At 41.2% G+C, this 26,915-nt stretch overlaps 1 protein-coding gene across 3 annotated transcripts; it reads left to right on the forward strand.

Moving 5' to 3' along the window:
- The first annotated feature begins 1,565 nt into the window (after positions 1–1,565).
- Positions 1,566–25,049, forward strand: Dennd10 (DENN domain containing 10). Of its 3 annotated transcripts, none has more exons than NM_001127681.2 (9): positions 1,566–1,648; positions 4,250–4,466; positions 7,560–7,639; positions 10,534–10,682; positions 11,425–11,536; positions 15,540–15,640; positions 20,223–20,330; positions 21,484–21,578; positions 23,670–25,049. In NM_001127681.2, exons 4-9 carry the CDS (start codon positions 10,565–10,567, stop codon positions 23,841–23,843), a joined length of 708 nt encoding a protein of 235 aa, NP_001121153.1. In that variant the 5' UTR covers positions 1,566–1,648; positions 4,250–4,466; positions 7,560–7,639; positions 10,534–10,564; the 3' UTR covers positions 23,844–25,049. The 3 variants fall into 3 exon arrangements, with proteins under 3 accessions (NP_001121153.1, NP_001385731.1, XP_063144375.1); NM_001398802.1 differs by having other exon boundaries at positions 4,270–4,466; XM_063288305.1 differs by lacking the exons at positions 1,566–1,648; positions 7,560–7,639 and having other exon boundaries at positions 4,328–4,466; positions 23,670–25,045.
- The last annotated feature ends 1,866 nt before the right edge of the window (positions 25,050–26,915 follow it).

Genomic DNA, 26,915 nt, shown 5'->3' on the forward strand with positions numbered 1-26,915 from the left:
GTAATGGGGATCCCATGCCCTCTTCTGGTGTGTCTGACAGCTACGTGTACTTATAAATAGAATACATCTTAAAAAAAAACACACACACACACCCCCAATAAAGTCTTTCTTCCTCTAGCCCCACCCTCAGTTTCTGCCACCTCTTAGAAACACCATCAACTGGGGATCAAGTCTTCAACATATGAGCTTTGGGGGCTGTTTTAGGGTTTTCTATTCCTGTGAAAAGACACCATGACTATGGGAACTCTTTAAAGATTTTTTATTTATTATATTTATATTAAAGAAAAAGTGAAATGATACACTTCCAAGCATAGGTGCTTCCTTCTACAAACTAACTTTACCTTCATTGTTTAGGATTAAAGATGTGTACTGGGGCTGGAGAGATGGCTCAGCGGTTAAGAGCACTGACTACTCTTCCAGAGGTCCTGAGTTCAAATCCCAGCAACCACATGGTGGCTCACAGCCATCCATAATGGGATCCAATGTCCCCTTCATGTGTGTCTGAAGACAGCAACAGTGTACTTACATACATGGAATAAATAAAATAAATCTTTAAAAAAAATAAAGATGTGTACTAAGGGTGTGCTTGAATTCCAGCCTGAGAGATTAAAGGTGTATGTTAAGGGTTGAGCCACACCACAATTAGAAACAGGTTTTTGTTTTTGTTTTTTTTTTCCAGTAAATAACACAATCTTGGGGCTCATAGTGTGACCAAATATCCTGTAACATCCTAGAGCATTCTTATTATCAATGAATTCAATATTTTAACTATAACATTCTTGGCCTCCACACCCTCCAAATTAATGTATTGATGAAATCCTGGCTTTCAAGATCATGACTTTAGGAAGTTGAGCATTCCCAACACATATTATGTAGGGTAAAAGGGGCCTTGGAAAGAACACTCTGACCCTGACTTGACCCCTAGCCTAAGACCGGGGCCAAGAAACAGAATCCCACTAATCCCCGAGCTGGCCCTAAATTTGAAATCCTACCAATCTCCACCCTGGAAAGCTCAGCCTCCCAAGACACCCTATATGAACCCTGCCTTTTACTCAGTTTCCTACTGAATAGAGGCAGACATCCTCCTGGATTCAGCCCCTCCCCCCACATAAATCTCTCATGTGAGGTTTGTTGTGTGATGTGACTTTTTACTCCTTGACTCCCAGGATTGGAGGCTCCAAAGGATTGCCAGGATACCTCTCGGAGCAGATAAAGCTGGGGACATCATACCCTGCCAGAGCAGAGCTGCTGCACTTAGATTGGGGAAATAACACTTCTGTAGGGGAAGCCTTTCCCTTCAGAGCAGCAACACTTACTTATTAGATCTCTAATTATTATTTGTTTGTAATGAACCAGTGATCGGACACTCCATCTTTAAGGTACTAGACAAACCGAGGGTTTAGATATGTCCCTGTGAAGGAACAAGGACCTAAGTATTGAAGGGCTGCAAGAAGTAAGTTTGGCCAGGAGAGGGAAGCCTGGGACGGCACCTGTAGGGCCTGCTGCGCCTGCCGGAAGGGACGCGACTTGGGTATGGGCGTGGCCAAGAGCTGGGGCGGGACCTGCAGTGCGGAGCCGGGGAAGCGGCGGAAGATGGCTGCAGTTGTAGCAATGGACACCCAGCTGATGCTCGGAGTCGGGCTGATCGGTGAGGACGCAGGCTCTCTGTCCGCCAGGCCATGCCGCAGCCCCGCTTGGGTTCTGGGATCTCCCGGGCTGCCCCTCCAGGGAGGATCTAGATTTGTGCTGAGGACTTTGGCCTCTTCAGCTCCGAGGCTGACGTGGGGCCTGCGGGAGGGCGGGCGGGCGGGCGGGGCTCGATACTCCCGCTGACGGCCCGCTTTGGGACTATGGGGTTGGAGAGCCAGGGCCAGGCTGCGCTTGTTTGCGGCTCCCGGGAGTATGACACCCCGGGAGTCCCGGGTGCCATTGAGAGGACGTGCCAGGAAGTGGCGGAGCCGATGTTGGAACCCGTGCAGGGTGACCCCCGAGCCTCCACTCCTACCGTAGAGAACTTTGTTGATCCAGATGTTCCTTGAGTTCTTTCATGGTCACATGTGGGGCCCTGGCTAGTTAATAGGAATTCGTAGGGAGGAAATTCATAGGCATCTTTGTACATTCCAAACTATGTGTGAGCCTTGTGAAGCCCAAGCAGGTGGCAGATGACAGCACCGCACTGCACGAATGAATGAATCTTTATGAATTCCTTTGAATAGTCTCTTCTGAGGTTCTAATATACACAGGACACCATTCTTCCTTGCAGAGTGCAATCGCGTTGCTTAGGCTTACCAAATAACTGCTGTAATTATTTTCCAGGAGCTCAAATGGGTGTCTTTATCCTGTATTCACTTTTTCTTTAAAATTAAAAAAAAATTGGTGTGAATGTGTGCCTGACTGTATGTATGTGCACCTTGTGCATGCCTGGTTTCCCAGAGGAGGTCAGAAGAGATCATCAGATCCTCTGGACCTAGAGCCATTTGTAAACTGCCATGTAGGTGCTGGACAACGGACCCAGTACCCTTGAAGAACAGCCGGTGCTCTTAACTGCAGAGCTATCTTTAGTTCCCTTGCATTCATTTCTAATGTGATTTTTAAGCTGCTTGAAAACAAAACCTAAGTACCTCAGGCATCTTGGACCTGTCAGTACTTCAGAATTAAGGTTGAATTAAACTGTGAAGATAAAGATGACTTACAAATGGCCAGGGGGTGGTGCATGCCTTTAATCTTAGCACTCAGTAGGCAGAGGCAGGTAGATATCTGAGTTCAATGCCAGCCTGGCCTACAGAGTTCTAGGACAACCAGGGCTACACAGAAAAACTGTCCCAACAAAACAAACAAACAAACAAACAAAACCCAACATATTTACCTGCTCAACAGCTCTTTAGTTTTTAATTTTCTTTTTTTTCTTAGATTTTATTCTTCTGTGCACTTAAAGAATATTTATTTCTAAGCTAAGTGTTGATGGCCTGCTTTTAGCCTCAGCACTTGGGAGGCAGGCAGCAGGTGGATATCTGAGTTTAAGGGCAGCCTGGTCTATGCATGAAAGTTTCAGGAAAGCCAGGGTTACACGGGGAAATCCTGTCTAAAAAAAAGGTATATATTTTTTTTAAGTAAAGGGGTTATTAGACGCATAGTGACACAAATCTATAGATATCAACCACTTTGGGGACTGAGCCAGGCCCTCAAATTCTTTCTTTATTTTTAAATTGAGGTATTTATTTTGATGACAAAAGTACATGATTGGATAGCTTTTATTTTTTTTTTAAAGATTTATTTATTTATTTTGTATATGATGAGTACACTGTAGCTGTCTTCAGACACACCAGAAGAGGGCATTGGATCCCATTACAGATGGTTGTGAGCCACCATGTGGTTGCTGGGATTTGAACTTAGGACCTCTGGAAGAGCAGTGGGTGCTCTTAACCACTGAGCCATCTCTCCAGCCCTTGGATAGCTTTTATTATTGTTATTCTAAAAGTTTGGCGGAATGGTAGAGCTCTTGCTTAGCACTTAAGTTGCATTGGGTTTAGTCTCCAGCATTGAGAAAAATGTGAAGTTTAAATATCTATACCGTATGTATAAAATGAATTAAAGAAGGTTTCACCATCTCCTTCATTGCTGGGGAAAGGGATTAAGGATCAAACTTAAGGCTTCCAATGGTTCTGCCTATATACCTAGACCTCTCCATTTTTCCCTCTAACAACTCTTTGCTATGTATTTTTATTAAAGATTCTTCCAGTTGCATATAAACATAAGTCAGTAAACATTTTGTGAGAGATGATAGAGAATCTTACCCAATATCTAAGGCTGGTTTTGTGCATGTGAACATGTGGCAGGCTTGCCCACATGGAGGTCTGAGGACAGTTTTTGGGAGCCATTTCTCTCCTTTGACCTTGGCAAACACAGCACATCATGGTTAGCAAGCACTTTTACTTGCTTTGGCTAGGTACCCTAAAAACAAAATGATGGGGTGCCATGTTTACATTATCATGAGATTACATGATATCTTGGAATGTCAAGTCTTAGGAACTAGAATTAGGAGGTCAAGGTCCTCTTTGACCATATCATGTGACCAGCTTGGGCGCTAACAATCAAAAACAACTAAGAAGATACAAATCATGAGCCCATAGGACTTTTGGGTTTCGTGATCTGGGTTGTTTTGTGAAGTGGGGTGTTAGAACTGATTCCACAAAATGTTTCTGAGTAACCAATCAATTCACTTCCTTGCTGCTGTTTGACATTCTCACAGTGACCATCTTTCCACCATAGAAAAGGACACTAATGGAGAAGTTCTGTGGGTGTGGTGTTATCCTTCCACGACAGCCTCACTAAGGAATCTGCTGCTCCGAAAATGCTGCCTAACTGATGAAAACAAACTTCTCCACCCTTTTGTCTTTGGTCAGTACAGAAGAACATGGTTTTATGTCACTACAGTTGAAGTTCCAGATTCTTCAGTTTTGAAAAAGGTATGACTCCTTCAAGGTTGAAAAACAAACAACCAAAACCAAAACAAACAAACCAAAATATCTAAAAAGATTTAAGAATATAAGCTTTAGATTCTGTCTGATACACATTTGAAAACATTAAATCCTATTTTCACTGAAACAATTCCCTTTATCATTCCATTCATTGTGTGAAGACTGATATCCATTGTGGTTAGTTGTATGCTGAACAGTATATATATATATAGTCTCTCTTTATCACAGTTACAGTTACAGACTAGAGATATAAGGCAGTTTCAAAGCCATAAAAGCAAGAAATGTTTTCTATAATTGAAAACTGTTTTAGGGCTGGGTATGGTGTAATACACCTTTAATCCCAGCACTTGGGAGGCAGGTAGATCGCCATGAGTTTGAGACCAGCCTGGTTTCTATAGGGAGTCCCAGGCTAGCCTGAGTTATATAGTAAGATCTGTTTCAAAAACACAAAACTATTTTAGAAGCTGTAAGTGATAGAACATGCCTGTAATCCCAACACTTAGGAGGTTCAGGCATTAGGATTGCAAAGTTCAAGACCAGCCTTTACTACATAATGCATTCCAGGCTAGTCAACCACCCCTCCCCCCCCTTTTTTTAACTTAAGCAGTCTTTGATGAAGTCCGTATATGAAATGTTCTGCTTCTGTATCTTCTTGGTTGTTTCTTTCCTGTCTTTGCCTTTCTCCTTTCCTACCTGTCAGGACTTGGCTTTCCTTCCCTGGATCTCCTCGTCCAGCTTTAGTGTGGTGATGTCCACCTTGCTGAGGTGGATGCCCACATGGACAGTCATGCCAAATGCCCAGCCTTTCCTCGATGCACTCATTCAGTGTAGATGACATATTTCTTCCTGTACACTTGGACCACTTTGCCATCTGCTGGCCTTTGAGTGTCCTCGAACAACCTAAACTTCATTATCCTTTTGAATGAGCATAGTCTAACATTATACTTCTTACCTTAGCTTTTAGAAAGAGGGGAAGACACGATCTTCCTCCGAATGTGAGAAGGTGCATTGAAATACCATTTGCAGTTCTTGTTTTAGCGGTTGTGATACAGCGATGGCTGCAAAAGGGAAGAGCTAGTCAAAAACTTTTTAACTTTTTAAAATTTATTTTTATATGTAAAGGTGTTTTGCATGAATGTATGTCTGTATAAATATATGTGTGTCTACTGCCTGCAAAAAAAATCATAAGTAGATGTTGGATCTCCTGGGGTTAGAATTAGAAACAGTCATGTATAACCATGTGGATTCTGGATGTAGGACCCAGGTCCTCTGGAAGAGTAGCCAGTGTTCTTAAGTACTGAACCACCTCTTCAGCTCCTTAAAAACTGTTTTAAAGGATATAATTATTCTTGGTAGAGTTAAGAATTTTTTAATTTACTCGTAGATGATAAAGATACATTATGAACTTAAAGTGATTACTAAGAAAATCTTTTCATAATTATGTTTTTATTACTGTGTTTACTATAGTATTACTAAGTATAGTATTACTATAGTTTACTAAGTATCAGTGTGACTTTGTGAATATGTTATGAGTTTCTTTTTATCTTTTTTTTCCCAGACAAGGATTCTCTGTATATCCCTGGTTGTACTGGAAATCTTTCTGTTGACCAGGCTGGCCTCAAACTCAGAGATCCACCTGCCTTGCCTCCCCAGTGCTAGGATCAAAAGCATACAATACCACTGGCCGGCTAAATTATGTGGTTTCTAACTTAAAGTAAGCAGAGTTTTCCAAGAGGATGAATGAATAAGGGAACAAGCCCCTGAGGTACCTGGGGTGCCTCTTTTCACTTTTCAGGGTTAACTTTTGACATAATGGGACCATGTGACGTGATGTATGTCCAGAGTACAAAGAATAGCATTAACTTTTCCAAGTATAAACTAGGAAAACCATTTAGAAACAGTTATAGGGTTCTTAGAAAATGTAAGTTTGGAAGTTTCAATATATTATAAGATCTTATGAGATCTTTGGGTGTTATTCAGTAAGTTCTTTTTCTCTTTAATAGTTTGTTTTGAGACAGGGTCTTTTATAGCCGAGACTGGTCTCATGTTCACTATATAGCTGAGGCTTACTTTTAAACTTTTTTTTTTTAAGGTTTATTTATTTATATGACTACACTGTAGCTGTCATCAGACACACCAGAAGAGGGCATCAGGGCATCAGATCCCACTACAGATGGTTGTGAGCCACCACATGGTTGCTGGGAATTGAACTTGGGACCTCTGGAAGAGCAGTCAATGTCTAAACTGCTGAGCTATCGCTCCAGCACTGCTTTAAACTCTTGATCCTTCTGTCTTTACTTCCCAAGTGCCTCCATTATAGATTGTGATGGCACGACCCACTTATATTCAGTTTGGTGGGTTTGTTGGTTTTTTTTCCCCCAAATTTTATTTTTACTTTTATTTGTGTGCATACAGGATCATGTGAGCACAGATGTCTCTAGAGGCCAGAAGAGGGCATCAGACTCACTGGAGGTGATAGAGTTAAAAGCAGTTGTGGGTTGCTCTGTAGGTACTGGGACTCAAACTTGGGTCCTCTGCAAGAGTAGCAAATACTTTAACTGCTAAGCCATCACTCCACCTCCTTCATTTCTTTCTGAAAACAATCTTGATACAGCCTGAAGTGGATGTAGCTCATGTTTTGGATTACAGCAGCATTCATATCACAATAGTGTTTCAGATTTTAAAAACAATAGGGTTTAGAAATAGTTTAGAATACATGTTTTTCAAGAGAGCACATTGGCATACACATAGAATCCCAACGTGTTAGAAGGCTGAGGCTAAAGTGCTCGATTGAGACCAACATGGGTTACACACATAGAATCCCAATGTCTTAGAAGGCTGAGGCTAAAGGTCTCAAGTTTGTAACCAACATGTGCTACATAGCAAAACTGTCCCAAAATAAAACAAGGATAGAGAAGCAAGTGAAGACTTGTCATTTTGGTCTTTCTAATGTAGCTACATTGTGTCCAAGAGGTTCGTTAGAATACATTAGTACAATTAATCTGTTATAGCAAGTATCTATTGAATTCTATTTGGTATCTTTAAAAACTGTGCTTTTGTTTGTTTGTTTCTTTTGGACAGGTGACTCATTTTTCTATTGTTCTGACCGCCAAAGATTTTAACCCAGAGAAATATGCCGCCTTCACTAGGATATTGTGTAGGTCTGTATGAAAACTATGTTAAATGCTAATTCACCAAAACAAAGATCTCATTTAGTAGTGACCCAGCAAATGTCTACATGAAGGAAACAAATTCAGCCTTCAGTCTACCTGACTTGATCCATTTTGGCTTTGCAGAGTCTGATCTACAGAGTGTGACTTTCTCTTTGTTTTGTGGGTTTATCTATGATTTTGGGAAATGGGCCACGGGAGAAGAAGTAGCAACTTGTCCAGCTTTTGTAGTTCTTGGGCATCTCAGATTGTTTGCCAGTTTTGATCTGTTCTAATCTTTCTTATATTTTAGGGACATTAGCTTTCTAATAATTCCTTTTCCAACGTTGTAGCTTTCCTGTTTTTTCACTAGTATCACTAGCTAACATTCAATTTTAAATGTCATATGGTTCAGCTCTCTCATTCAATACTTCCCTAGAGAGCTGAAGGGAATTGTTTTTCCTACTGTAAACCTAATAAGTGGTTGCTTTTTTTGTCTTTATACATATGTACCCCATACACATGCACAATAAAGCAAAAATTGAAAAAGTAAACTCGATTACCTAAGAATGTCAGTCAGATTGTATTTTAATAAAGAGAGGTTTTACTGTTTATGTAACTAGCCATACTATAAGGCTTGCTGTGGAAAGCTAAACTCCAGGCAAATGGCTCTCTGTGGAACAGAAGCAGCTGCTGTTCTTGTGGCACTGACATAGGTGATGTTATTGATAGAAGGGTTGAAGTCCAGCATCTTAAACTGAAAACTGAAGAGGTGTTTTCTAAAAAGCTTGACCCTCCCATTGCATCTGACCTCCCTAGTCAGGCACAGTTACTCAGCTGAACTGAACAGGAGTGATTTTGGAGTTCAGAGGGCAGTGTTTCTTCAGATACCACTTCCGCTTCAGAAAGCTGAGAAGACGTCTAGTGCATTCTGCACGCTCTTCCCCTGTCACAGGGCAGAAGACAGAGTGACTCGGAGGCTGCCAGCCACTTCCTCTATCCCTGTGCTTCCTGCTTCCACATCCTTAGCCTCACATGTGTCTGATGCCTTTGTACACAGTCATGGACAAATACTTTTTCATGATGGTGAGAGAAGTGTCGAGGGGCTTACATTTATTTCTGAGGAGTGAACAGGAGGAAGTGTTTCCTGTGACATAGAGCAGAGGCCACTCACAAAGGCGTCAGTTTCTGGGTGGCATCTCCTAGTCCCTTTGGCTAGTGGGGTTTTGTGCACTCCTGGAATCTGCTGCACAGACCAAGTATGGCAGGCCTGAGTGTTCCTGTCTGAACGTGAGCCTCTGGGACGCATGTGTGGTTCTCCCACAGTCTTTTCAAGGGGGTCGTTCTTTTCGGACTCTCATGGCCTAGGGTTGTCATCTCACCGAATCTTATGTTTGACTTCTTCATTACTATAGTTGGTTTCTGTTCATTATGTTGACATTTTTTTTATTAAGAAGCACATAATAAAAAAGTACCAATTATAGGGCTGGAGAGATGGCACAGTGCGTAAGAGCACCAGCTGCTCTTCCATAGTCCCTAGCACCTATATGGCAGCTCACAACTGTCTGTAATTCCAGCTCCAGAAGATCCAATATCCACAGGCAAAACATCTATGCATATAAAAGAAAAATATGTAAATCTTTTTTAAAAATCTTTTTTTGATGCAGAGGAATCTTCAGTAAAATTCAAGATTCCCTCCTGTCTCTTCTCCAGTCCCAGTTCACATAACCCCTGTAACATCCTTTTGTATAAGCTTTAGTTTAAATTAGTGGGTTGGTGGCCATACCTAGCTCACAATATTTATTGCTCTCTACCTTTTTCTCAATTTGTAGCTTGAAATAGTAAGCATTTAGGGATCAGTAAAACTAGATTTTTTTTCAGCTAGTCTACAATAACTATGATTTTCAAGTAGTCAGATATAAAAATCAGTTTTCAGTTTAATTTTCTCTGTTTTCTAGTACATCAGGTTCTGAAAGGCCCAAGTATGCCCAATAATCTCTTTTTTCATTCCTCAGTGCTGCCGATCAAACTCGGGGCTTCAGGCAGGATAGGCCCACTCCTGACTACTGAAGTATAGCCTCAGTCAAGTTTCTCAAGCAAAATGTAGCTCTAAGCCACACACAGTGGCTTAGGCCTTTAATCCCAGCGCCCAGGAGGCAGAGGCAAGTGGATCTCTCATGAGTCTGAGGCCAGTCTGGTCTAGATGGCAAGTTCCAGGGTAGCTGGAGTAGTATACAGAGAGAATTGTCTCTAAACAAACAAATGGATCAATGTCTGTAAGTAAAAGAGAAGTAGTCTTAGTTGTTCTCAGGAAGGGATTTGAAGGGGAAGAGACTTCACTTGGGCTGTATGAATGCAGCTGGCTTCCTGTCAGCATTTTTTGGAAGTCTTTAACTTGATAATAGATGTGTGAATTTATCACTGAAAACTTTAAAGACCCTGGATTTCTTAATTATTTAAATGTAGTTACCTAATAAGCATAGGTTCTATAGCTAATTACTGCTTTCTCTGTGAACAACACCTTGAACTCCTTGTCAAAGGAAGTCGAGGCAATAAAACAGAGTTGCATGTCTGAGAACACCAGTTATGAGCATAAGTCATAAAAAGAAATGAGAATGCAATATTCCTGGGAGTAACACATCCTTGGGAAGCCACTGTTAAATCCCCTGTGTAGGGACTACACCTGATGGCAGGGAAGAGCATTCCTCAGAGACATGGTCTGCATCTGTCAAGTGTTGTATTTCAGAGTAACTTAGAGAAGAAATGCTTGGGCTGGTTTATATATTTGGAAATGCTGCCAGGTTACTTTATAATCTAGAAAATACCAGTGTCTACCCTTGGTGCCTTTCTCCACATTACTTATACTTCATTAAAAAACATTGTCACTTTTTTGTCCTTTCTTACAGAATATATTTGAAATATGGAAGTCCAGTTAAAATGATGGAAAGTTACATTGCAGTTCTCACCAAGGGGATCTGCCAGAGTGAAGAAAATGGCTCCTTCCTTAGCAGAGACTTTGATGGTCGAAAGGCGTACCTCGCCGGCTCCATCAAAGGTGAGAAAGAAAGAGAAGGAAAATCCTGGCCAACAACAAAGGCTCCAAGCCAAGGTTGCTTTCAGCTTCGTTTTTCACACAGGAGAGTACATCACCTCTTACTGACGTAGAATTCTGTCAAAGGAAAACATCTTGTGACAGTCTTCTCCACATTGTGTCTCTTACAGAAATGTTCTTTTAGCTAAATCCATGGCTCACAGTCTCCACTGACTTGCATAGTTTTTATTTCCTCATATCCTAGTCATTAGCTCTTCCTTAGAGAATTCCAGCCTCAGGCACAGTCTGTAACCCTGAGAGAAGCCACCGATCTTGGAGTCCTCTGAAGGTGGGGCTGCCTCACATCCTTCCCGTCCTTTAAGCTTGCCCACTGCTTCCCAATTGCTGTCTTGAGTGGTTCCTGAGCGTGGGGTTGAGGTTGGGTGTTCTTTAAGATGTTTTTATGACACTGAAAAACGCGTGTTCTCCTTTGTGTTATTTGTTGCACTTCTTTAGGAGTCTGGTTTCATCTGTTCATCCAGCACAGAGTCCCCATGGGGCATTGCTGGCAGCTATGATACAGATCTGGTAAACACGCGTGAATACACATACCATCCACCAAATGAAGTGTGCCTGCACTTAACAGCATTTGCCTAGATGTATCTGGTGTATTCAAGATAATTTTGTATTTATATGACAAGAACTGTATTTATTGAAAACTTTATGCCATTATGTATTTAATATAATGTTATCTTTTTATTTTAAGACATTGTATCTCAATTTGGAATGGAAACTATTATCTTACACACAGCGTTGATGCTGAAAAAACGAATTGTTGTCTATCACCCCAAAATAGAAGCTGTTCAGGAGTTCACCAGGTACTCTCATTAATTATTAAAAAGTGTAAGCTTTCCTAACAGTTGGAGAGACTAGATGCTACTGTATGCTGTGTTCTCTTACATGCTGGATAAAAACACGATAGGTTAGTCTGAGTAAAATACCATCTTTGTGATTTACTTTAGAGCTAATAGTTCCCGATCATTGAGTTTGGAAAGGTTCTTTTTCTCATTTTCTTCTTTTTATTTACTTATTTTATGTATATGAATACACTGTCGCTGTCTTCAGACACACCAGAAAAGGTTACCTGATCCCATTACAGATGGTTGTAAGCTACCATGTGATTTCTGGGAATGTAACTCAGGACTTCTGTGAGAGCAGTCAGTCCTCTTAACCACTGAGCCACCTCTCCAGCCCAGGAAAGAGTCTTTTCTTTTTTTAAAGATTTATTTATTATGAATATAGCATTCTGTCCACATGTATACCTATAAACCAGGAGAGGGTGCCAGATCTCATTTTAGATGGCTGTGAGCCACCATGTGCTGGGAATTGAACTCAGGACCTCAGGAAGAACAGACAGTGCTCTTAACCTCTGAGCCATCTCTCCAGGCCATCCAGGAAAGATTCTTATTTAACTTTGGAATAAGGCACTTGGAAGGCAGAGGCTGCTCTCAGGAGACGGAGGCAGGTGGATCTCTGAGTTTTAGGCTAGCCTGATCTATAGAGTGAATTCCATGACAACCAGGACTACACAACAACAACAACAACAACAACAACAAACAGAAAAGAAAAAGAGGCCTGCAGATGTGCATAGGTAGTCTAGAGCATCTAAGGGGAGAGAAGCTGTACTTAACACTTGGTGTATATATGTATGTGTGTTGGAGCGTTGTGTGCACACATTCCTAAAGGAATACTGGGTGCTAAGAGATGTCCCAGTAGTTGAGAGCACTGGCTGCTCTTCCAGAGGTTCTGAATTCAATTCCCAGCAACTGCATGGTGGCTTACAACCATCTATAATGAGTTCTGATGCCCTATTCTGACATCTTTGTATACATGCAGCTAGAGCACTCATTTACATAAAATAAATAAGACTTAAAAACCAAAAACCCAAAGGAATGTTGATTGCAACTATTTCTTTGGCAGATACAATGAGTTAGAAAATTTTTGTTTGAAAGAAAACACCAGTGCTGGAGAGATGGCTCAATAGCTCAGTGGTTAAGAGCACTGGCTGCTCTTCCAGAGGTCCTGAGTTCAATTCCCAGCAACTCACAATCATCTACAGGGGAATTTGATGCCCTCTTCTGGCATGTGGGTGTATATGCAGCAGAGCATTCATACATTAAATAAATATAAAGAAAGGAAGGAAGGAAGGAAGGAAGGAAGAAAGAAAGAAAACGCCAGCTTGGGACTGGAGATACGGGATTAGTGGTTAAGAGCACTGGCTGTTCTTCCAGCAGATCTGAGTTTGAGTCCCAGAACCCACATAGTAGCTATCAACTATCTGTAACTCCAGGCACACATATATGTGTTGCACAGAAATGAACTCAGACAGAACACCTGTACACATAAAATTAAGTGAATTAAAATTAAATGTGTGCGTGTGTGTGTGTGTGTGTGTGTGTGTGTGTGTGTGTGTGTGTAGTAAGTACATATTTTAGGCTTGTGAACCATGTTGTTTCCGTGCCAGTTATTCAGTTGCCTAGCATAACATGTATGCCATGAAGTTAACATGGCTGTATCAATAAACTTTATCTAATGGGGCTTCATTTACAGTTTTAAATAAATGCTTTCTTTGGTTACTCTCATTGTTTTACTCTCATTGTTAGTGGTAGATGGGGTTTGGAGAGTAGAATTTTTGTTTGCGAAATCATTTTTAAATCCATTTTAAAAGCAAAAAGAATTGGCACTTGTCTTGGGTTTATTAAATGGGAATAAATAGGACACCTTAATTCTTACTCATGATAAAAATGCCAGGAAGTAGCAGTCTTATGTTTTATGAAAGAGAAAAAATGAGGCAGAGGCCAAGTGGTGAGATTATGAAAAGGAGAAAAGGCTCTATAGGCCAAAAGTCCTGGGTTAAAATCATGACACAGCAACTTGTTAGCTCTGTGGCTATAAAAGATACTGGCTGTTCTGAGCCTCAATCATTTTATCTGTAAAACAAGGATTGTAGGGGTTGGGGATTTAGCTCAGTGGTAGAGCGCTTGCCTAGCAAACGCAAGGCCCTGGCTTCGGTCCCTAGCTCCAAAAAAAAGAAAAAGAAAAAACAAAAACAAAAACAAGGATTGTAATACAGAGCTGGTCAACTTGTTTTCATCCCGGGAATAATTTATATAATGTGCTTTACAAGTTCCTCTCCCTATATGCCTGCTTTAAAATGATCATCTTTGGGCTGTTTGTCCTGTCTGAGGTGAGAAGGCCAGCATAGTTACCTGTTCCCTCTGTTTGGCCTTACTTCATCACTTTCCCACCTACGTCATTCTTCTTAAACTAGAATATCCTTGCTTCTGAGGTGTTTCCTGAAGCCCCACACATGAGTTCCTCATACGTTCCTGCATCATTATTATTTTAATTTTTGTTTATTTATTTTAAACATATGAGTGGTTTGCCTCCCTGTATGTCTGTGCAGCAAGTGTGTGCCCAATTCCTACAGAGGCCAGAGGAGGGCATTGGATCTACTGGGATTGGAGTAATACATGGTTGTGAGCCCTTAATGGGTACTGGGAATTAAACCTTAGTTCTCTGGAAGAACAGCCAGTACTCTCTCTCTTTTTTAAAAAGATTTATTTATTTGCTTTATGTATATGAGTACACTGTAGCTGTCTTCAGACACACCAGAAGAGGGTATCTGATCCCCATTACTGATGGTTGTGAGCCACCATGTGGTTGCTGGGAATTGAACTCAGGACTTCTAGAAGAGCAGTCAGTGCTCTTAACCTCTGAGCCATCTCTCTAGCCCCAGTCAGTACTTTTAACTGCTGAGCTATCTCTCCAGTCCCCTGCTACAAGTATTTCTGTTTACACCTGTGTTTGAAAACAAACAACACATTTTGCAAGTTTGACTAGAATTGTAATTATAAATAGGAGACTTCAGAAAACTGTCTTGCTGGAACTAGTTTGGACCCCAAATATGTGTCTAGTAGTTGGCAGTCTGTATCTGGAAGAAAACTTAATGATCATCACTCTGTGTAGATCTTTGGAAACTTCACTGTCTTAGGGTATGCTGTGAACAGATACCATGACCAATGCAAGTCTTTTACCTTTTTTTTTTTCTTTTTTTTTCGGAGCTGGGGACCGAACCCAGGGCCTTGTGCTTGCTAGGCAAGCGCTCTACCACTGAGCTAAATCCCCAACCCCAGTGCAAGCCTTATAAAGGACATTTAATTGGGGCTGGCTTACAGGTTCAGAGGTTCAGTTCATTATCTTCAAGGTAGGAGCATGGCAGCATCCAGGCAGGCATGGTGCAGAAGGAGCTGAGAGTTCTACATCTTCATCTGAAGGCTGCTAGCAGAATACTGGCTTCCAGGTAGCTAGGACTAGGGTCCTATTAAAGCCCACAGTGACACACCTACTCCAACAAAGCCACAGTTCCAAATAGTGCCACTCCCTATGCCAAGCACATACAAATCATCACATTCGCCTGGAGATTTTTGTAGCCAATTAGTTCCAAAAGGTAATTTAAAATGTGGCCTTCTCTGGGTTTGGTGGCATATACTTGTAATCCTAGAACTTTGGAGGCTATGGCAGGAGGATTGTCATGAATTTGAGGCCAGCTTGGGCTACATAGTGAGTTCTTAGCCAGCCAGGGTACAATACCCTGCCTCAAAACACTCACATACTTACATGGACATACATCCAGGCATTGCTTTATTGTCAGGTCCAGAGGTATTAGTACATTTAAGGCTTGGTTTCTCCTCTGTTCCTGACTAGCCATCCACAGAACTTCACCCTGAAAGTTTTCTCTTAAGAGAAGGAGCAGGCAAGTGTCCAAGGCTAGCAACTGTATAACTGCATAACTGTATAGTGTTTGCCTTTATTCCTTAGGACTCTGCCTGCCCTGGTGTGGCATCGACAGGATTGGTCCATCCTGCATTCTTACATGCACCTTCATGCTGAGGAACTGGAAGGCCTACAGATGTGCACAGGTACATGAAAACATCCAGGGGAGGAAAGACTGCTTATGCATATTTGGTGTATGCGTTTGTGTGGGTGGGATGTATACATATTGGTAAAATGAATAATAAAACAATTTTTTGGGAATTATACTGATTTTTTTTTCCATTTAAAAGTTGTGAGAAAATGCACAAAACTTAGCATTTTTACTCTTTCCCCCTGGTATTAGAAATTGAGTCCAGGGCTTCAGGCATGATAAGCAAAGCTACTGCCACTGAACTATTCCTAGCCCTAAGTTAATTAGTTAATTTGGTCTTGAATGCTTAGATTTTATTTTGAGCCTCTCCATGTTTTTTTCTCAAAATCATAGTCACTAAGTATATTATTATACATATATGGTAAGATACGAAAATAATTTTTTTACGCATAGCTACAGACTAATTTTCTACAGACTTCTTTTTTTTTTTTTTTTTTTTTAAACTGACAAGTTGTTCAGTCCTCAGGAACTGACTCTTTTTTTTTTTTTTTAATATTTATTTATTTATTTTATGTGTAAGTACACTATAACTGTCTTCAGACACACCAGAAGAGGGCATCAGATCTCATTATAGATGGTTGTAAGCCACCATGTGGTTGCTGGGATTTGAACTCAGGACCTCGGGAAGAACAGTCAGTGCTCTCAACCGCTGAGCCATCTCTCCAGCCCCAACAGACTTCTTTTTTAATTTAAGCTATTACACCCTGCATTTTTATGCCATTAAATATTCTTTTAGGGCCAATGAGATGATCAGCTGGTAAAAGCACTAACCCCCAAGCGTGATGGCTTGAGTTTGATTTCTGAATACCACATGGCAGAAGGAAAGAACCGACTCCCAGAGATTGTCTTTGACCTCTACATGTGTGCCGTGGCATATGCATACTCCCATATAAACATGCATCTCCATGCTCAGGGCATAGATGCAGAAGATGAAGTCTTGGTTGGGGATTTAGCTCAGGGGTAGAGCGCTTGCCTAGCAAGCCCAAGGCCCTCGGTTCGGTCCCCAGCTCCGGAAAAAAAAAAAAAAAAAAAGATGAAGTCTTGTATGGCCTGGTACTTTTCTGTCTAGCATTTAATATTTTTGTGAGATTCATCCGTGTTTATGTGGATGTCTATAGTTGTGTTCATTCTCCATTTGTGTTGGAGTGCACAGAATGACATTCTCATCACTTTTTAAAACTTACTATTTTTATTTATTTTGTGTGTATATATGTGTAGATGTGTGCATCTATATATGTGTAGGTATATGTGTGTATCTATGTGTAGGTGTATGTGTGTGTATATATGTGTAGGTGTGTGTGTATATGTAAGTGTGTATGTGTATATATGTGTAGGTATGTGTGTATATGTATATATATGTGTGTGTAGGTGTGTGTGTATATATATGTGTAGGTGAATGTGTGTGTATATATGTGTGTATAGGTATATGTGTGTATATATGTTTAGGTGTATGTGTGTGTATATATGTGTAGGTGTGTGTGTATATATATATGTAAGTGTGTGTATATATATGTGTAGGTGTGTGTGTATATATATATATATATGTGTAGGTGTATATGTGTATATATATGTGTAGGTGAATGTGTGTGTATATATGTGTGTATAGGTGTATGTGTGTATATATGTTTAGGTGTATGTGTGTGTATATATGTGTAGGTGTGTGTGTATATATATATGTGTAGGTATATATGTGTATATATATGTGTAGGTATATGTGTGCCATTCCATATGCATGGAATCAAGGACAACTTGTGGGTGTCTTTATTGGTTCTTTTCTTCAACCATGGGGCTCCCATGGATTGAACTCAGGTCATCAGGCTTTGGTGGCAGTCACCTTTACTAATTGAGCGATCTCTCTAGCCCATAGGGTTTTTTTTCTGTCTTTGTTTTTGGAGACAAGGTGTTTCTGTGTAGCCCAGGCTGTCCTGGAACTTGTTCTGTAGACTAGGGTGGCTTTGAACTCAGAGATCCACCTGCCTCTGCCTCCCAAGTGCTGGGATTAAAGGGTGTGTCACCACCTGGCCATAGTTAACTATTTTTAAAGCAATGGTGCTTCAAATATCCATATATATCTCTCAGTATGCATATGTAAGACTTTTCATTAAAAACTGTGTACTGGATTTTCTGGTTTAACTCAAGTCACTGGCTAATGCCAAGTGTGCCCCTCAAAGATTATTCCAGTTTGCCTTCTCTGTAGCAGCACAGGGGAGAGTCTGTTACTTCTCTTTGTTAACTGTTCTTGCTGCTGATAGATTGAAATGTTTGTTAGCTTAGAGTTTACAAGAGCATTTGTTAAAGTTATAACTTGAGTTTTTCTGATTCCTGGTGAGCATAAACATGTCTACATGTGTTTTGTATATGTTTTCTCTATAGTGGGGGTTGGGGAGGGGGCTTTCTTATAGTATACACATTTGTGTTTGTGTGTGTGTATGTGTGTGCACATGTGGGCACGTGCGTGCACAGTTGTTGGTGGTGGTTCAGTTGCATGCTTGCCTTGTCACAGGGCTGGAGGTCAGAGGACAACTTGTATCAGTTGATTTTCTTCTTTCACTGTATATGTCTGGAGATCAAACTTAGGTCATTAGGCTTGGCAACAAGCACCTTTATCTACTGAGGCACATCTCTGGCTCCACAAATTCTTAATCTAATTCATGGGAATTTATTAGAAGTCTTTGGTTTTAGTATCTTATATTTTGTTTCAGAAAAAACTTTTCCCATGTATAGAACAGAGAGTCACCTATGCATTCTTTTTATTTTAAGATTTATTTATTTGCTTTATGTATTTGAGTACATTGTAGCTATCATCAGATGCACCAGAAGAGGGCATCAGATCTCATTACAGATGGCTGTGAGCCACCATGTGATTGCTGGGAATTGAACTCAGGACCTCTGGAAGAGCAGTCAGTGCTCTTAACCACTGAGCCATCTCTCCAGTCCCACCTATGCATTCTTAATGGTTTTTTTTCTTTTCCATCTAGTTCTTTAATATGCCTGGGATTATTTTTATATATAGTATCTTGATTTTGGAACCTAATTTCCTTTTTTAAAGATTTATTATTTAAAATATGAGTGTTTTGCCTATATGTATGTCTGTGAACCACTTGTGTGCTTATTGGAATTGGAGTTACAGATGGTTTTAAGCCACCATGTGGATTCTGGGAATCTAATTCCAGTGCTCTAACTGCCGAACCATCTCTCTAGCCTTTAGTGTTTTGGTTTTTGTTTTTGAGAGAGGAGAGAGAGAGGGGGTGGGGGGATGGATGTGTTTTTTCAGTCCTTTAGTCTCTTTGTTGTTTTGTTTGTTTTTTGTTTATTTGGCCATTCACTTTTTCGTGCTGAGAACTGAATATACTGCACCATTTAAATATAATCTTGTCCCTGTTCTCATTTTTATATGAATAATCACTTGGATCCAGGGCATTTATTGAATAATTTCATTTTCAGTCATCAGTGCCTATCCCATTAGGCTTCATATTTGTCATGTGGTTTATTGGGGTCTGGCTTTCAGTAGCAGGTTTTGCTTTTGTTGCTAACATTTTTGCTTTCTTTACTTGAGAACATAAAATGTTAGCAGTGGTAAATTAGTCCCCAGGAATAAAATAAAACAGTGCTAAGGGTATGGCTGAGATTCAAGCACTTTGCCTAGCATGTATGAGGGCCCCAGCTTAGTAACCAGCACTGTAAAACAATAAAAGCTTAATGTTTTTATAATTAACTTGCTCTCTGAAATAACCAGTGTGTGGGAACTGTTTCCCTAAACAGCCAAGTCTGCTGACTCCGTTAGCAGTTATCTGATAGCACTCGGGGATGACCCTTGTCCTGACAGCCAAAGCATGAGGTTGTGGCTTCCCTCCAGACAAGATCAGAAACAAAGACAATGGTTGAGTCCATGTTGCTTTTTGATATTCTTTTTGTTTTTAAACCAGAGTTTGATTTTTTTTTGTAAAAAGATATTTTCAATGTGTTTTGTACATGAAGATTAAGAGAAAAAGAGAAAAGACTCAAAGACACACACACACACACACACACACACACACACACACACACACACACACAAGAACATAGGTATAGGCTTCTTTCTTTCCTACCTCCCTTCTTTCCACCTTCCCTTTCTCCTTCCTTCCTTCCTTCCTCCCTCCCTCCCCCTTGCCCCCCACAGAGTTTATCTGTGTGGCATTGCCTATCCTAGAATTTACTCTGTAGACCAGGCTGGCCTTGAACTCTCCCTCATGAGTGCTGGGAGTAAACGTATGCACCGCCACTGCCCAGCTGGGGATGGGCTTTTTAAAGAGTTACCTACTTACACTCTTGGCCTAAATAGCACTGACCAAAAGGTAAACACTTTACTTTAGCCTATTCATTGAGATTGAACTTAAATTTTAAAACATTTTGAGCCATGTATGTTCCTTCAGGCATCTGACAAAAATATAGCAGCTGCTGAGTGCCACTGATGTAACTAATGATCCTGAGTAATAGGAAACCACCAAGAACAGCAGTCAGTGAACAGCAGTCTCCTTCTGAGACCTTCACCACATGATTTCTTCCTGCTCCAGTAATTTGATCAATTTGCAATGCAGGCTACATTGCTGGCTTTGTAGATTTGGAGGTGAGCAACAGACCAGACCTCTACGACGTGTTTGTGAATCTGGCAGACAGTGAGATCATCATCGCTCCACTTGCAAAAGGTGACTTTCCTGTTTTATTCTGACTTTTCTGTTTTATTCTCTGTTCCAGTATTGGCATGAGGTACAAGACAAGCAGCTGTGTGTTTTGTGCTGCCTCCCTCCCTAAAGTCAGTATTTGAGAGCCTACTTGGCATCTGTTGGAGCTGGAGGAATTTCTCAGTGTCCAGAAAATATGATTAATTCTGTAGGCCTGCATGTGTTAGAAAGCCAGGTGGGACTGCTGTTCATAGCTTTTATGTGGTCTCTTACCAGTTCCCAAATGTGGGAGTAGCTGAATGCTGACTGTTAGGACCCTGTGTTTAAGTCTAATGCTGTGTGGGTTTTATCTAAACTTCAAATGAGTAAACCAGAATTGATCTTTGACACTTGTTTTAAAATTTCAAACATGTAGAAAGTCGAGCCCAACCACAGGAAATATTACCTCTCGTAACACTAAAGGGATTAAAAAAAAAAAATGACTATGGCTAGAGCCAGGAAGGGTGGCACTGGCTGCTTTCTGCTGTGATCTACAGAACACCCTTATTCCAGTGAGCACCATCTGAATAGTGTCACTTGCAGTGAGACACATAGCTTTGTGTTTATCTTCCGGACAGCAGGAGCATCATCTGTAATTGATGTGACCTGAGTTGGTTTCCTTTGCATATTTCCAAGGATCTGAACATATGCTTTGCCAGCACCCGAGGGCCTGCGCAGGAAGCTCATTCACAACTTCGTGCCAGAAAAGTGCACTTGATTTTTGTGACAGAGTCTGTCTTCCATAGTCCTAGCTATACTAGAATTCATTATGTAGACCAAACTGACCTACAACACAGATCAGGCCTCCTCTGCCTTCAGAATGCTAGGATTAAAGGCATGTGTCACTTAGGTTCTCAGCTGTAAAGACTTGGACAAGACAGTCAGGTTTTTCCTGTAAGTCCCAGCTCACTTGTGGTCAGTTTTCACTGCTTATCAGGCAGATGTGAAGGGGAATCTGGTTTGGCATTGGTGAGCACACCTTCTATCCTGCTGTTACAGTTGGGTTGTGAATAAAATGGAAACTTGGGGGGTATCCTTTGCCTTTTGGAAAGTTCAGATTTTCAGTTGAATGGCTTGTTTTGTTTTTTTATTGTGTAATTTCCAAGTCTTCATATAACATTCTTTCTGCTTTGATCAGAGGCCATGACAATGGGCAAACTGCATAAAGAGATTGGTCAACTAATTGTGCAGTCTGCAGAAGACCCAGAGAAGTCAGACAGCCAGGTTATACAGGTAACCTTTGATCTGCCTTATGAAACCCTTCAGCAGGTTCATGATTCTCAGGGCATCGCTGCAGAGGAAGTGTCAGTTGACAGGCCAGCTGGCATTAGTGTTTGTAGTGGCCAAGATGGTGGTGGTTGGGTTTGGGGTATGTCATTACAGGGGCTAGTACTGAGGCTAACCGACCCCAGGGGTGAGAATTTTAACCACTGAGTGGGCTGGAGTGTCTTTGAGGGCCACCAGTACATTTCATCTGCTACAGGAATTGCCATGGAGGAACAAAGGGTAAGACAGTAACTTTGTTTTTTGTTTGTTTTTAAACATTTATTAATTATATATAAATATACTGTAGTTGTCTTCAGACGCACAGAAGAGGGCATCAGATCTCATTACAGATGGTTGTGTGTCACCTTGTGGTTGCTGAGATTTGAATTCATGACCTCTGGGAAAGTAGTCAGTGCTCTTAATCAGTGAGCCATATCTCTAGCCCAAAATAGTAACTTGGGAATCAAGTCTCCACTTTTGAAATCTAAGAACCAACTCGTCTGGGGAGGTTAGCCCAGATGTACTCGTTTGGCAGCCTGTCCTCTGCCCTCACCAGCTTAGGAGGGCAAATGGCTTTTATTTCCTCAGTTTTTCCAAAGCCCCTTTCCTGACCTGAGGCTACTCCAGTCTCTTCATTGTTCTTTTGCCTGTTCCTAACTCTCTACTGAGGAATACACTCCCAGTCTGGGCTCCATCTCAGAACCTAGGCTCATGTTCATCTATGCAACTATGGGAGCATCTATGAAAACTAGGCTCTACTTGCTCACCAGGTCCCATCTGACACATTTCTTCCTGAACCTTTCTATCTATTCAGTGTTCTTAGTGCCATGGCCAATGTGGATTCAATGTGGGAAAAATCTTGTCTTCATGGAGCCTGCTTTTTAATTTAATTTTGCAATGGGTAGTGATTAATGTGGAGACTGAAACTGTTCAAATTGCCAGGAATAAGTGACTGAATGTTCAACCCTAAGTAGGACATCTGTATCACCACTCCATAAGGTACAGAGATCCCACAGAATCATGGAAGAGAGGGTGGAAAGAAGGCCCGAGGATAGAAAAGAGAGCTGTGAACTGCTGATATCGCTGTAGCACTCATGCACCTGAAACAGCTGTGATTACCCATACAAGCCAGTCACAAAGTGGCAGGTACATGGTTCTATGTACACAGTACCAGAGTAGGTAAATTCAGAGGAAGAAGTAGGATGCAGGTCATCAGGAGTCTGCAAGAAGACAGGAGTGGATGGTTCTGGGCACTCGGTGCCTGTTGGCATGGTAAAAGCCCAGCAATAGCATGACATGGCAGCTTTACCTTTTCTTTTTAATTATTGTGTGTTTATTATGTTTGTGTATGTGCATGTGAGTACATGTCACTGCATGCACGGAAGTCAGAGGACAGCTCTCAGGAATTTAATTCTCTCCTTCCACCATGTGGGATCCAACTCAAAATTGTCAGGCTTGGTACCTGGCTTTTACGTGGACTTATGGGTCCTTTTTTTCCCTTCAAAACGTTGTTTCTCTGTGCAGTTCTGGCTATCTTCAAACTCAGGGATCTGCCTGTCTCTGTCTCCTGAGTGTTGAGATTAAAAGTCACCACGCTTAGCTCTTCTTTTGAAGTAAGGTTCACTGTGTAGCACTGGCCACCTGGAACTCACTGCATAGACCAGATTGGCCTTGAACACATGCCTGCCTCTACCTCCCACTAGGATGTCATGTGCCACCATGCCTGGCCCCCACAATGATTATTCTTAGCATCAATGCATTCTATGTTTTAAAATGGTTGTAAGCACATCTGTGACATTGTTTTGACTTAAGAATTTATGAGAGATGGATATAGTGGTGCATGACTTTAATCCCCAATCTTGGGAGGTAGAGGCAGACAGATGTCATGAGTTGGAGGCCAGCCTGCTCTACAGAGTGAGTTCCAGGACAGCTAGAGAAACCTTGTCTCAAGAAAAAGAAAAAAAAATCTATGAAGTTAATCTAGTAGAAGAACCTTAGGAAATAACTATTCACATTCTTAGATACTAACATATTGTGTATTTTCCTGTTCTGTTAAAGGACATTGCCCTAAAAACAAAAGAAATCTTCACCCACCTGGCACCATTCTCAGAAGCGTCAGATGCGGGGAAGGTCTTCCTCAATGTTGAGGCACTGAAGCAGAAGCGATTTCCACCCGCCACAGAAAACTTCCTGTATCATCTAGCGGCCGCTGAACAGATGCTGAAGGTCTGATGGTTCACAACATTTTGCTGTGGCCCCTACAGAACTTCCCTTTTATTCCTAGTACCTATCGACATGTACAGTATTGGAATTATAGGAATGCTCTATTTTTAATGATTTATTTCCAAATAGTGAGAGCTTAGGTGAGAGCACATAAAAACGATTGTGATTTTCTCCCTGTCAATTTGATCCAGTACAGTGTTTTAATTTTAATTGCTGTCTTAATGGTAGGAGCCACATAGATCAGCACATGCAAACCTTCATTGTTCATTCCTATTTAGTCTCACTGTAACCATAAACATAAGCTCGTTTTCAGAAAGCCGTCTCAAAGTTTGCTTTTTTATTCTTCTAGAAAAAAAACTTGAATTCCTCATGAGAGAGTTTGCTTTTTGAGCCTAACTGCTATGTTTTCTTCAGAATTTTCTAGAAGGTCATTCAAGGGATACTACAGTTGCACTTTCTTGTAAAAGAAAATATTTTGGGGCCTTTGAAATTTTTGCCTATTTTATGAGGGTTTTTCATACTTGAGCAGACAACTCCAACAACCCTTACACTGCCCTAGACATAAGCACTCAACAAACATCAGTCATTAGTGCTCTTGGACTCACTCCTGCTACAGTGTCTTTGGAAAAGAGGCCAGTCCCCAACAAAGAAACCCCTTTTAAGTGTAAGCATGTCTAAGAAAAAGTACCTTGGTTGTTTTTGTTTACAATGCTGGAGCTAGAACCTGGGGCCTTGATGTGCCAGGCATTGCTTTCCCACCAAATTAAACCCCCAGCCCAATAATGCTTTCAGATATTGGTAAAGGAACATGAGAACCAATTGCAGAGGCCAAAACTAGACAGTGTCTTCAAGTGACTGCAGTAAAGGGATTTGGCCACATCATCAAGGACACTGTTACTACTCTCTCTTAATTTGAGATGTTAAAATTGCCAAATAAGCACGAATGTATCAATTATGCATTCCTTATGTCTACTTACATTATTTATGAAAGGCCACCTTTCTTAGTATAGTTGCAGAGCATTCAAACCTTACCAGGAAACATGTTTGCAAAAACTTTATGTTGGGTATTTTTTTTAACCTTATTCTTAGACATTTAAGTAAAAATAAAAAAATAGCCTTTCCTTCTTGTCTTTGAGTGGAAACAGGGAGGACTTGACATACGTTGTTTACTGGAGCTAACAACTGAAGATTAAATTTGCACTTTATAAAAAGAGCGACTGATGTCTTTTCATTTTCTCCCTTATCTTGCGGTATCATTAAAATTACAAACTTATGATGCAATAGAAACATTTTGATAAAACTTTAAATATAGTAAGGCAGTCTTCCACATGGAGACTTTGCCCATCTTGTAGTTTCTTGATTTATGTGTATGAGTATTTTGCCTAATGTATATACATGCATCACTTGTATATCTAGTGCTCATGGCAGTCAGAAGGCACTGGCTTTCCTGGGGCTGGACTTATAGATGGTTATGAGCTACTATGTGGGTGCCAGGAACCAAACCCGGGTCCTCTGCCAGAATTAGTGTCCTTAACTGCTGAATCATCTCTCTAGCTCCTACTTTTTATTTTTTGAGACAGCATCTCACTATGTAGTTTTGTTTGGTCTGGAACTTGCTACATAGACCAAGCTGGCCTCAAACTCTTAGAGATCTGCCTACTTCCTGGGTTCTGGGATTATAGATATAGCCACATTCCTTATTATCCTGATTTTGTCCACACACTTTTTTAAAAACCTATTTGTATATATGTGTGTCTTTGTATATGCCACATGTTTGGGTGCTGGATCCTCCTGGAGCTGGAGTCACGGACAGTTGAGAGCTGGCTACATGGGTGCTGGGAAATGAATTCCCAACCTCTGGAAGAGCAGCAAGCACCCTTAATGCTGAGCCATTCTCTAGCCCATGCTTCTACCTTTAATTCTGTGTAGTGTCCACCCATGGCTGCACTGAGCCACCTGGTAGTTCATTTTTTCTAATTTTATCTCTTCGGGCTGCTGTGATACTTTTTTAAAACCAAATTTTGAAGTAACTGTCCTGTAGACAGGGAAACTGAAAGGTACACCTTTGGTGAAGTTAATGTGGAAATATCACTGCAGGAACCAAATGTGTGTGCATCTTCTCTAAAGACAGTCTGCTAGGAAATAGAACCAGGCAACAGGTCTTGAAGTAGTGTGGCCAGGAGCAGGTCTGATAAGAGAAATGGGGTGCTATGGGAGACAGTGGAAGGGGTACCTCACTCAATACTGTGAGCTCTCTAGGTCTCCAGAGAAGAAGCAACAGCTTCTGTAAAGAACCAGAAAAACCCACAAACTCATGTGAGAAACCAGAAGATAGGGTCTATAGGACACAGAAGTGGATGACAAGAGATGAATAAGAAAGAAGTTTTCTAAGGGTGTTAAGGATCAGAACTTGGTCTTCAACACAAGTGGGAAGGTTTAGCGAGCAGCCAGAGCAAGCCAAAAAGTCACAGAGCGATGCCAGCAGGGGGCGCTGCTGCACTGAGCTGAAGCAGCACCTGAAGCCTTGAGTTCCTAACACATAAATTATGCCTGTTGAGTGCCATAGCTGGGTAAATGATGTCACCATTACCCAATATTAGTAGAGAGCTGAGTTAAGGCGTGGCTAAGTCCTGTGGGGCATCCAAATTGCCAAGTAGCAACTGGTTGGGGTCTGAATGGTAGTACAGCCTTGGATGCGGCTTGTGTGAGAGTCATCTCAGCAGAATAGAAGCTGGGACCAACACAGAGAAACCTGTCTTGAAGAAGGTATTGGGGAGGAAGAATCAGAAGAAGAAAAGAAAGGAAGGAAGAAGAAATTTTGGCTAGGAAGTATGTATTGGGTTTTTTGTTTGTTTGTTTGTTTGTTTGTTTGATGAGGCAATTTCAATGCTCCTGAGAGTAGCCTACAGAGAGGGAAATGAGCCAGAGATGCCCCTGTGACTACAGAGCAAGGCCCAGACGAAGGGAAATGGGGATCCTCAGAGAGTTGACTGTATATAGACCTGGACTGGTGTTGAGCAGGAAGCTGTTGCTGGCTGGGGCCTTGGTTATTATAGAAGTATCAGGGTCCTTTCAAACAGG

This window comes from Rattus norvegicus, chromosome 1, assembly GCF_036323735.1.
Source record: "Rattus norvegicus strain BN/NHsdMcwi chromosome 1, GRCr8, whole genome shotgun sequence".
Lineage (NCBI taxonomy): Eukaryota > Metazoa > Chordata > Mammalia > Rodentia > Muridae > Rattus > Rattus norvegicus.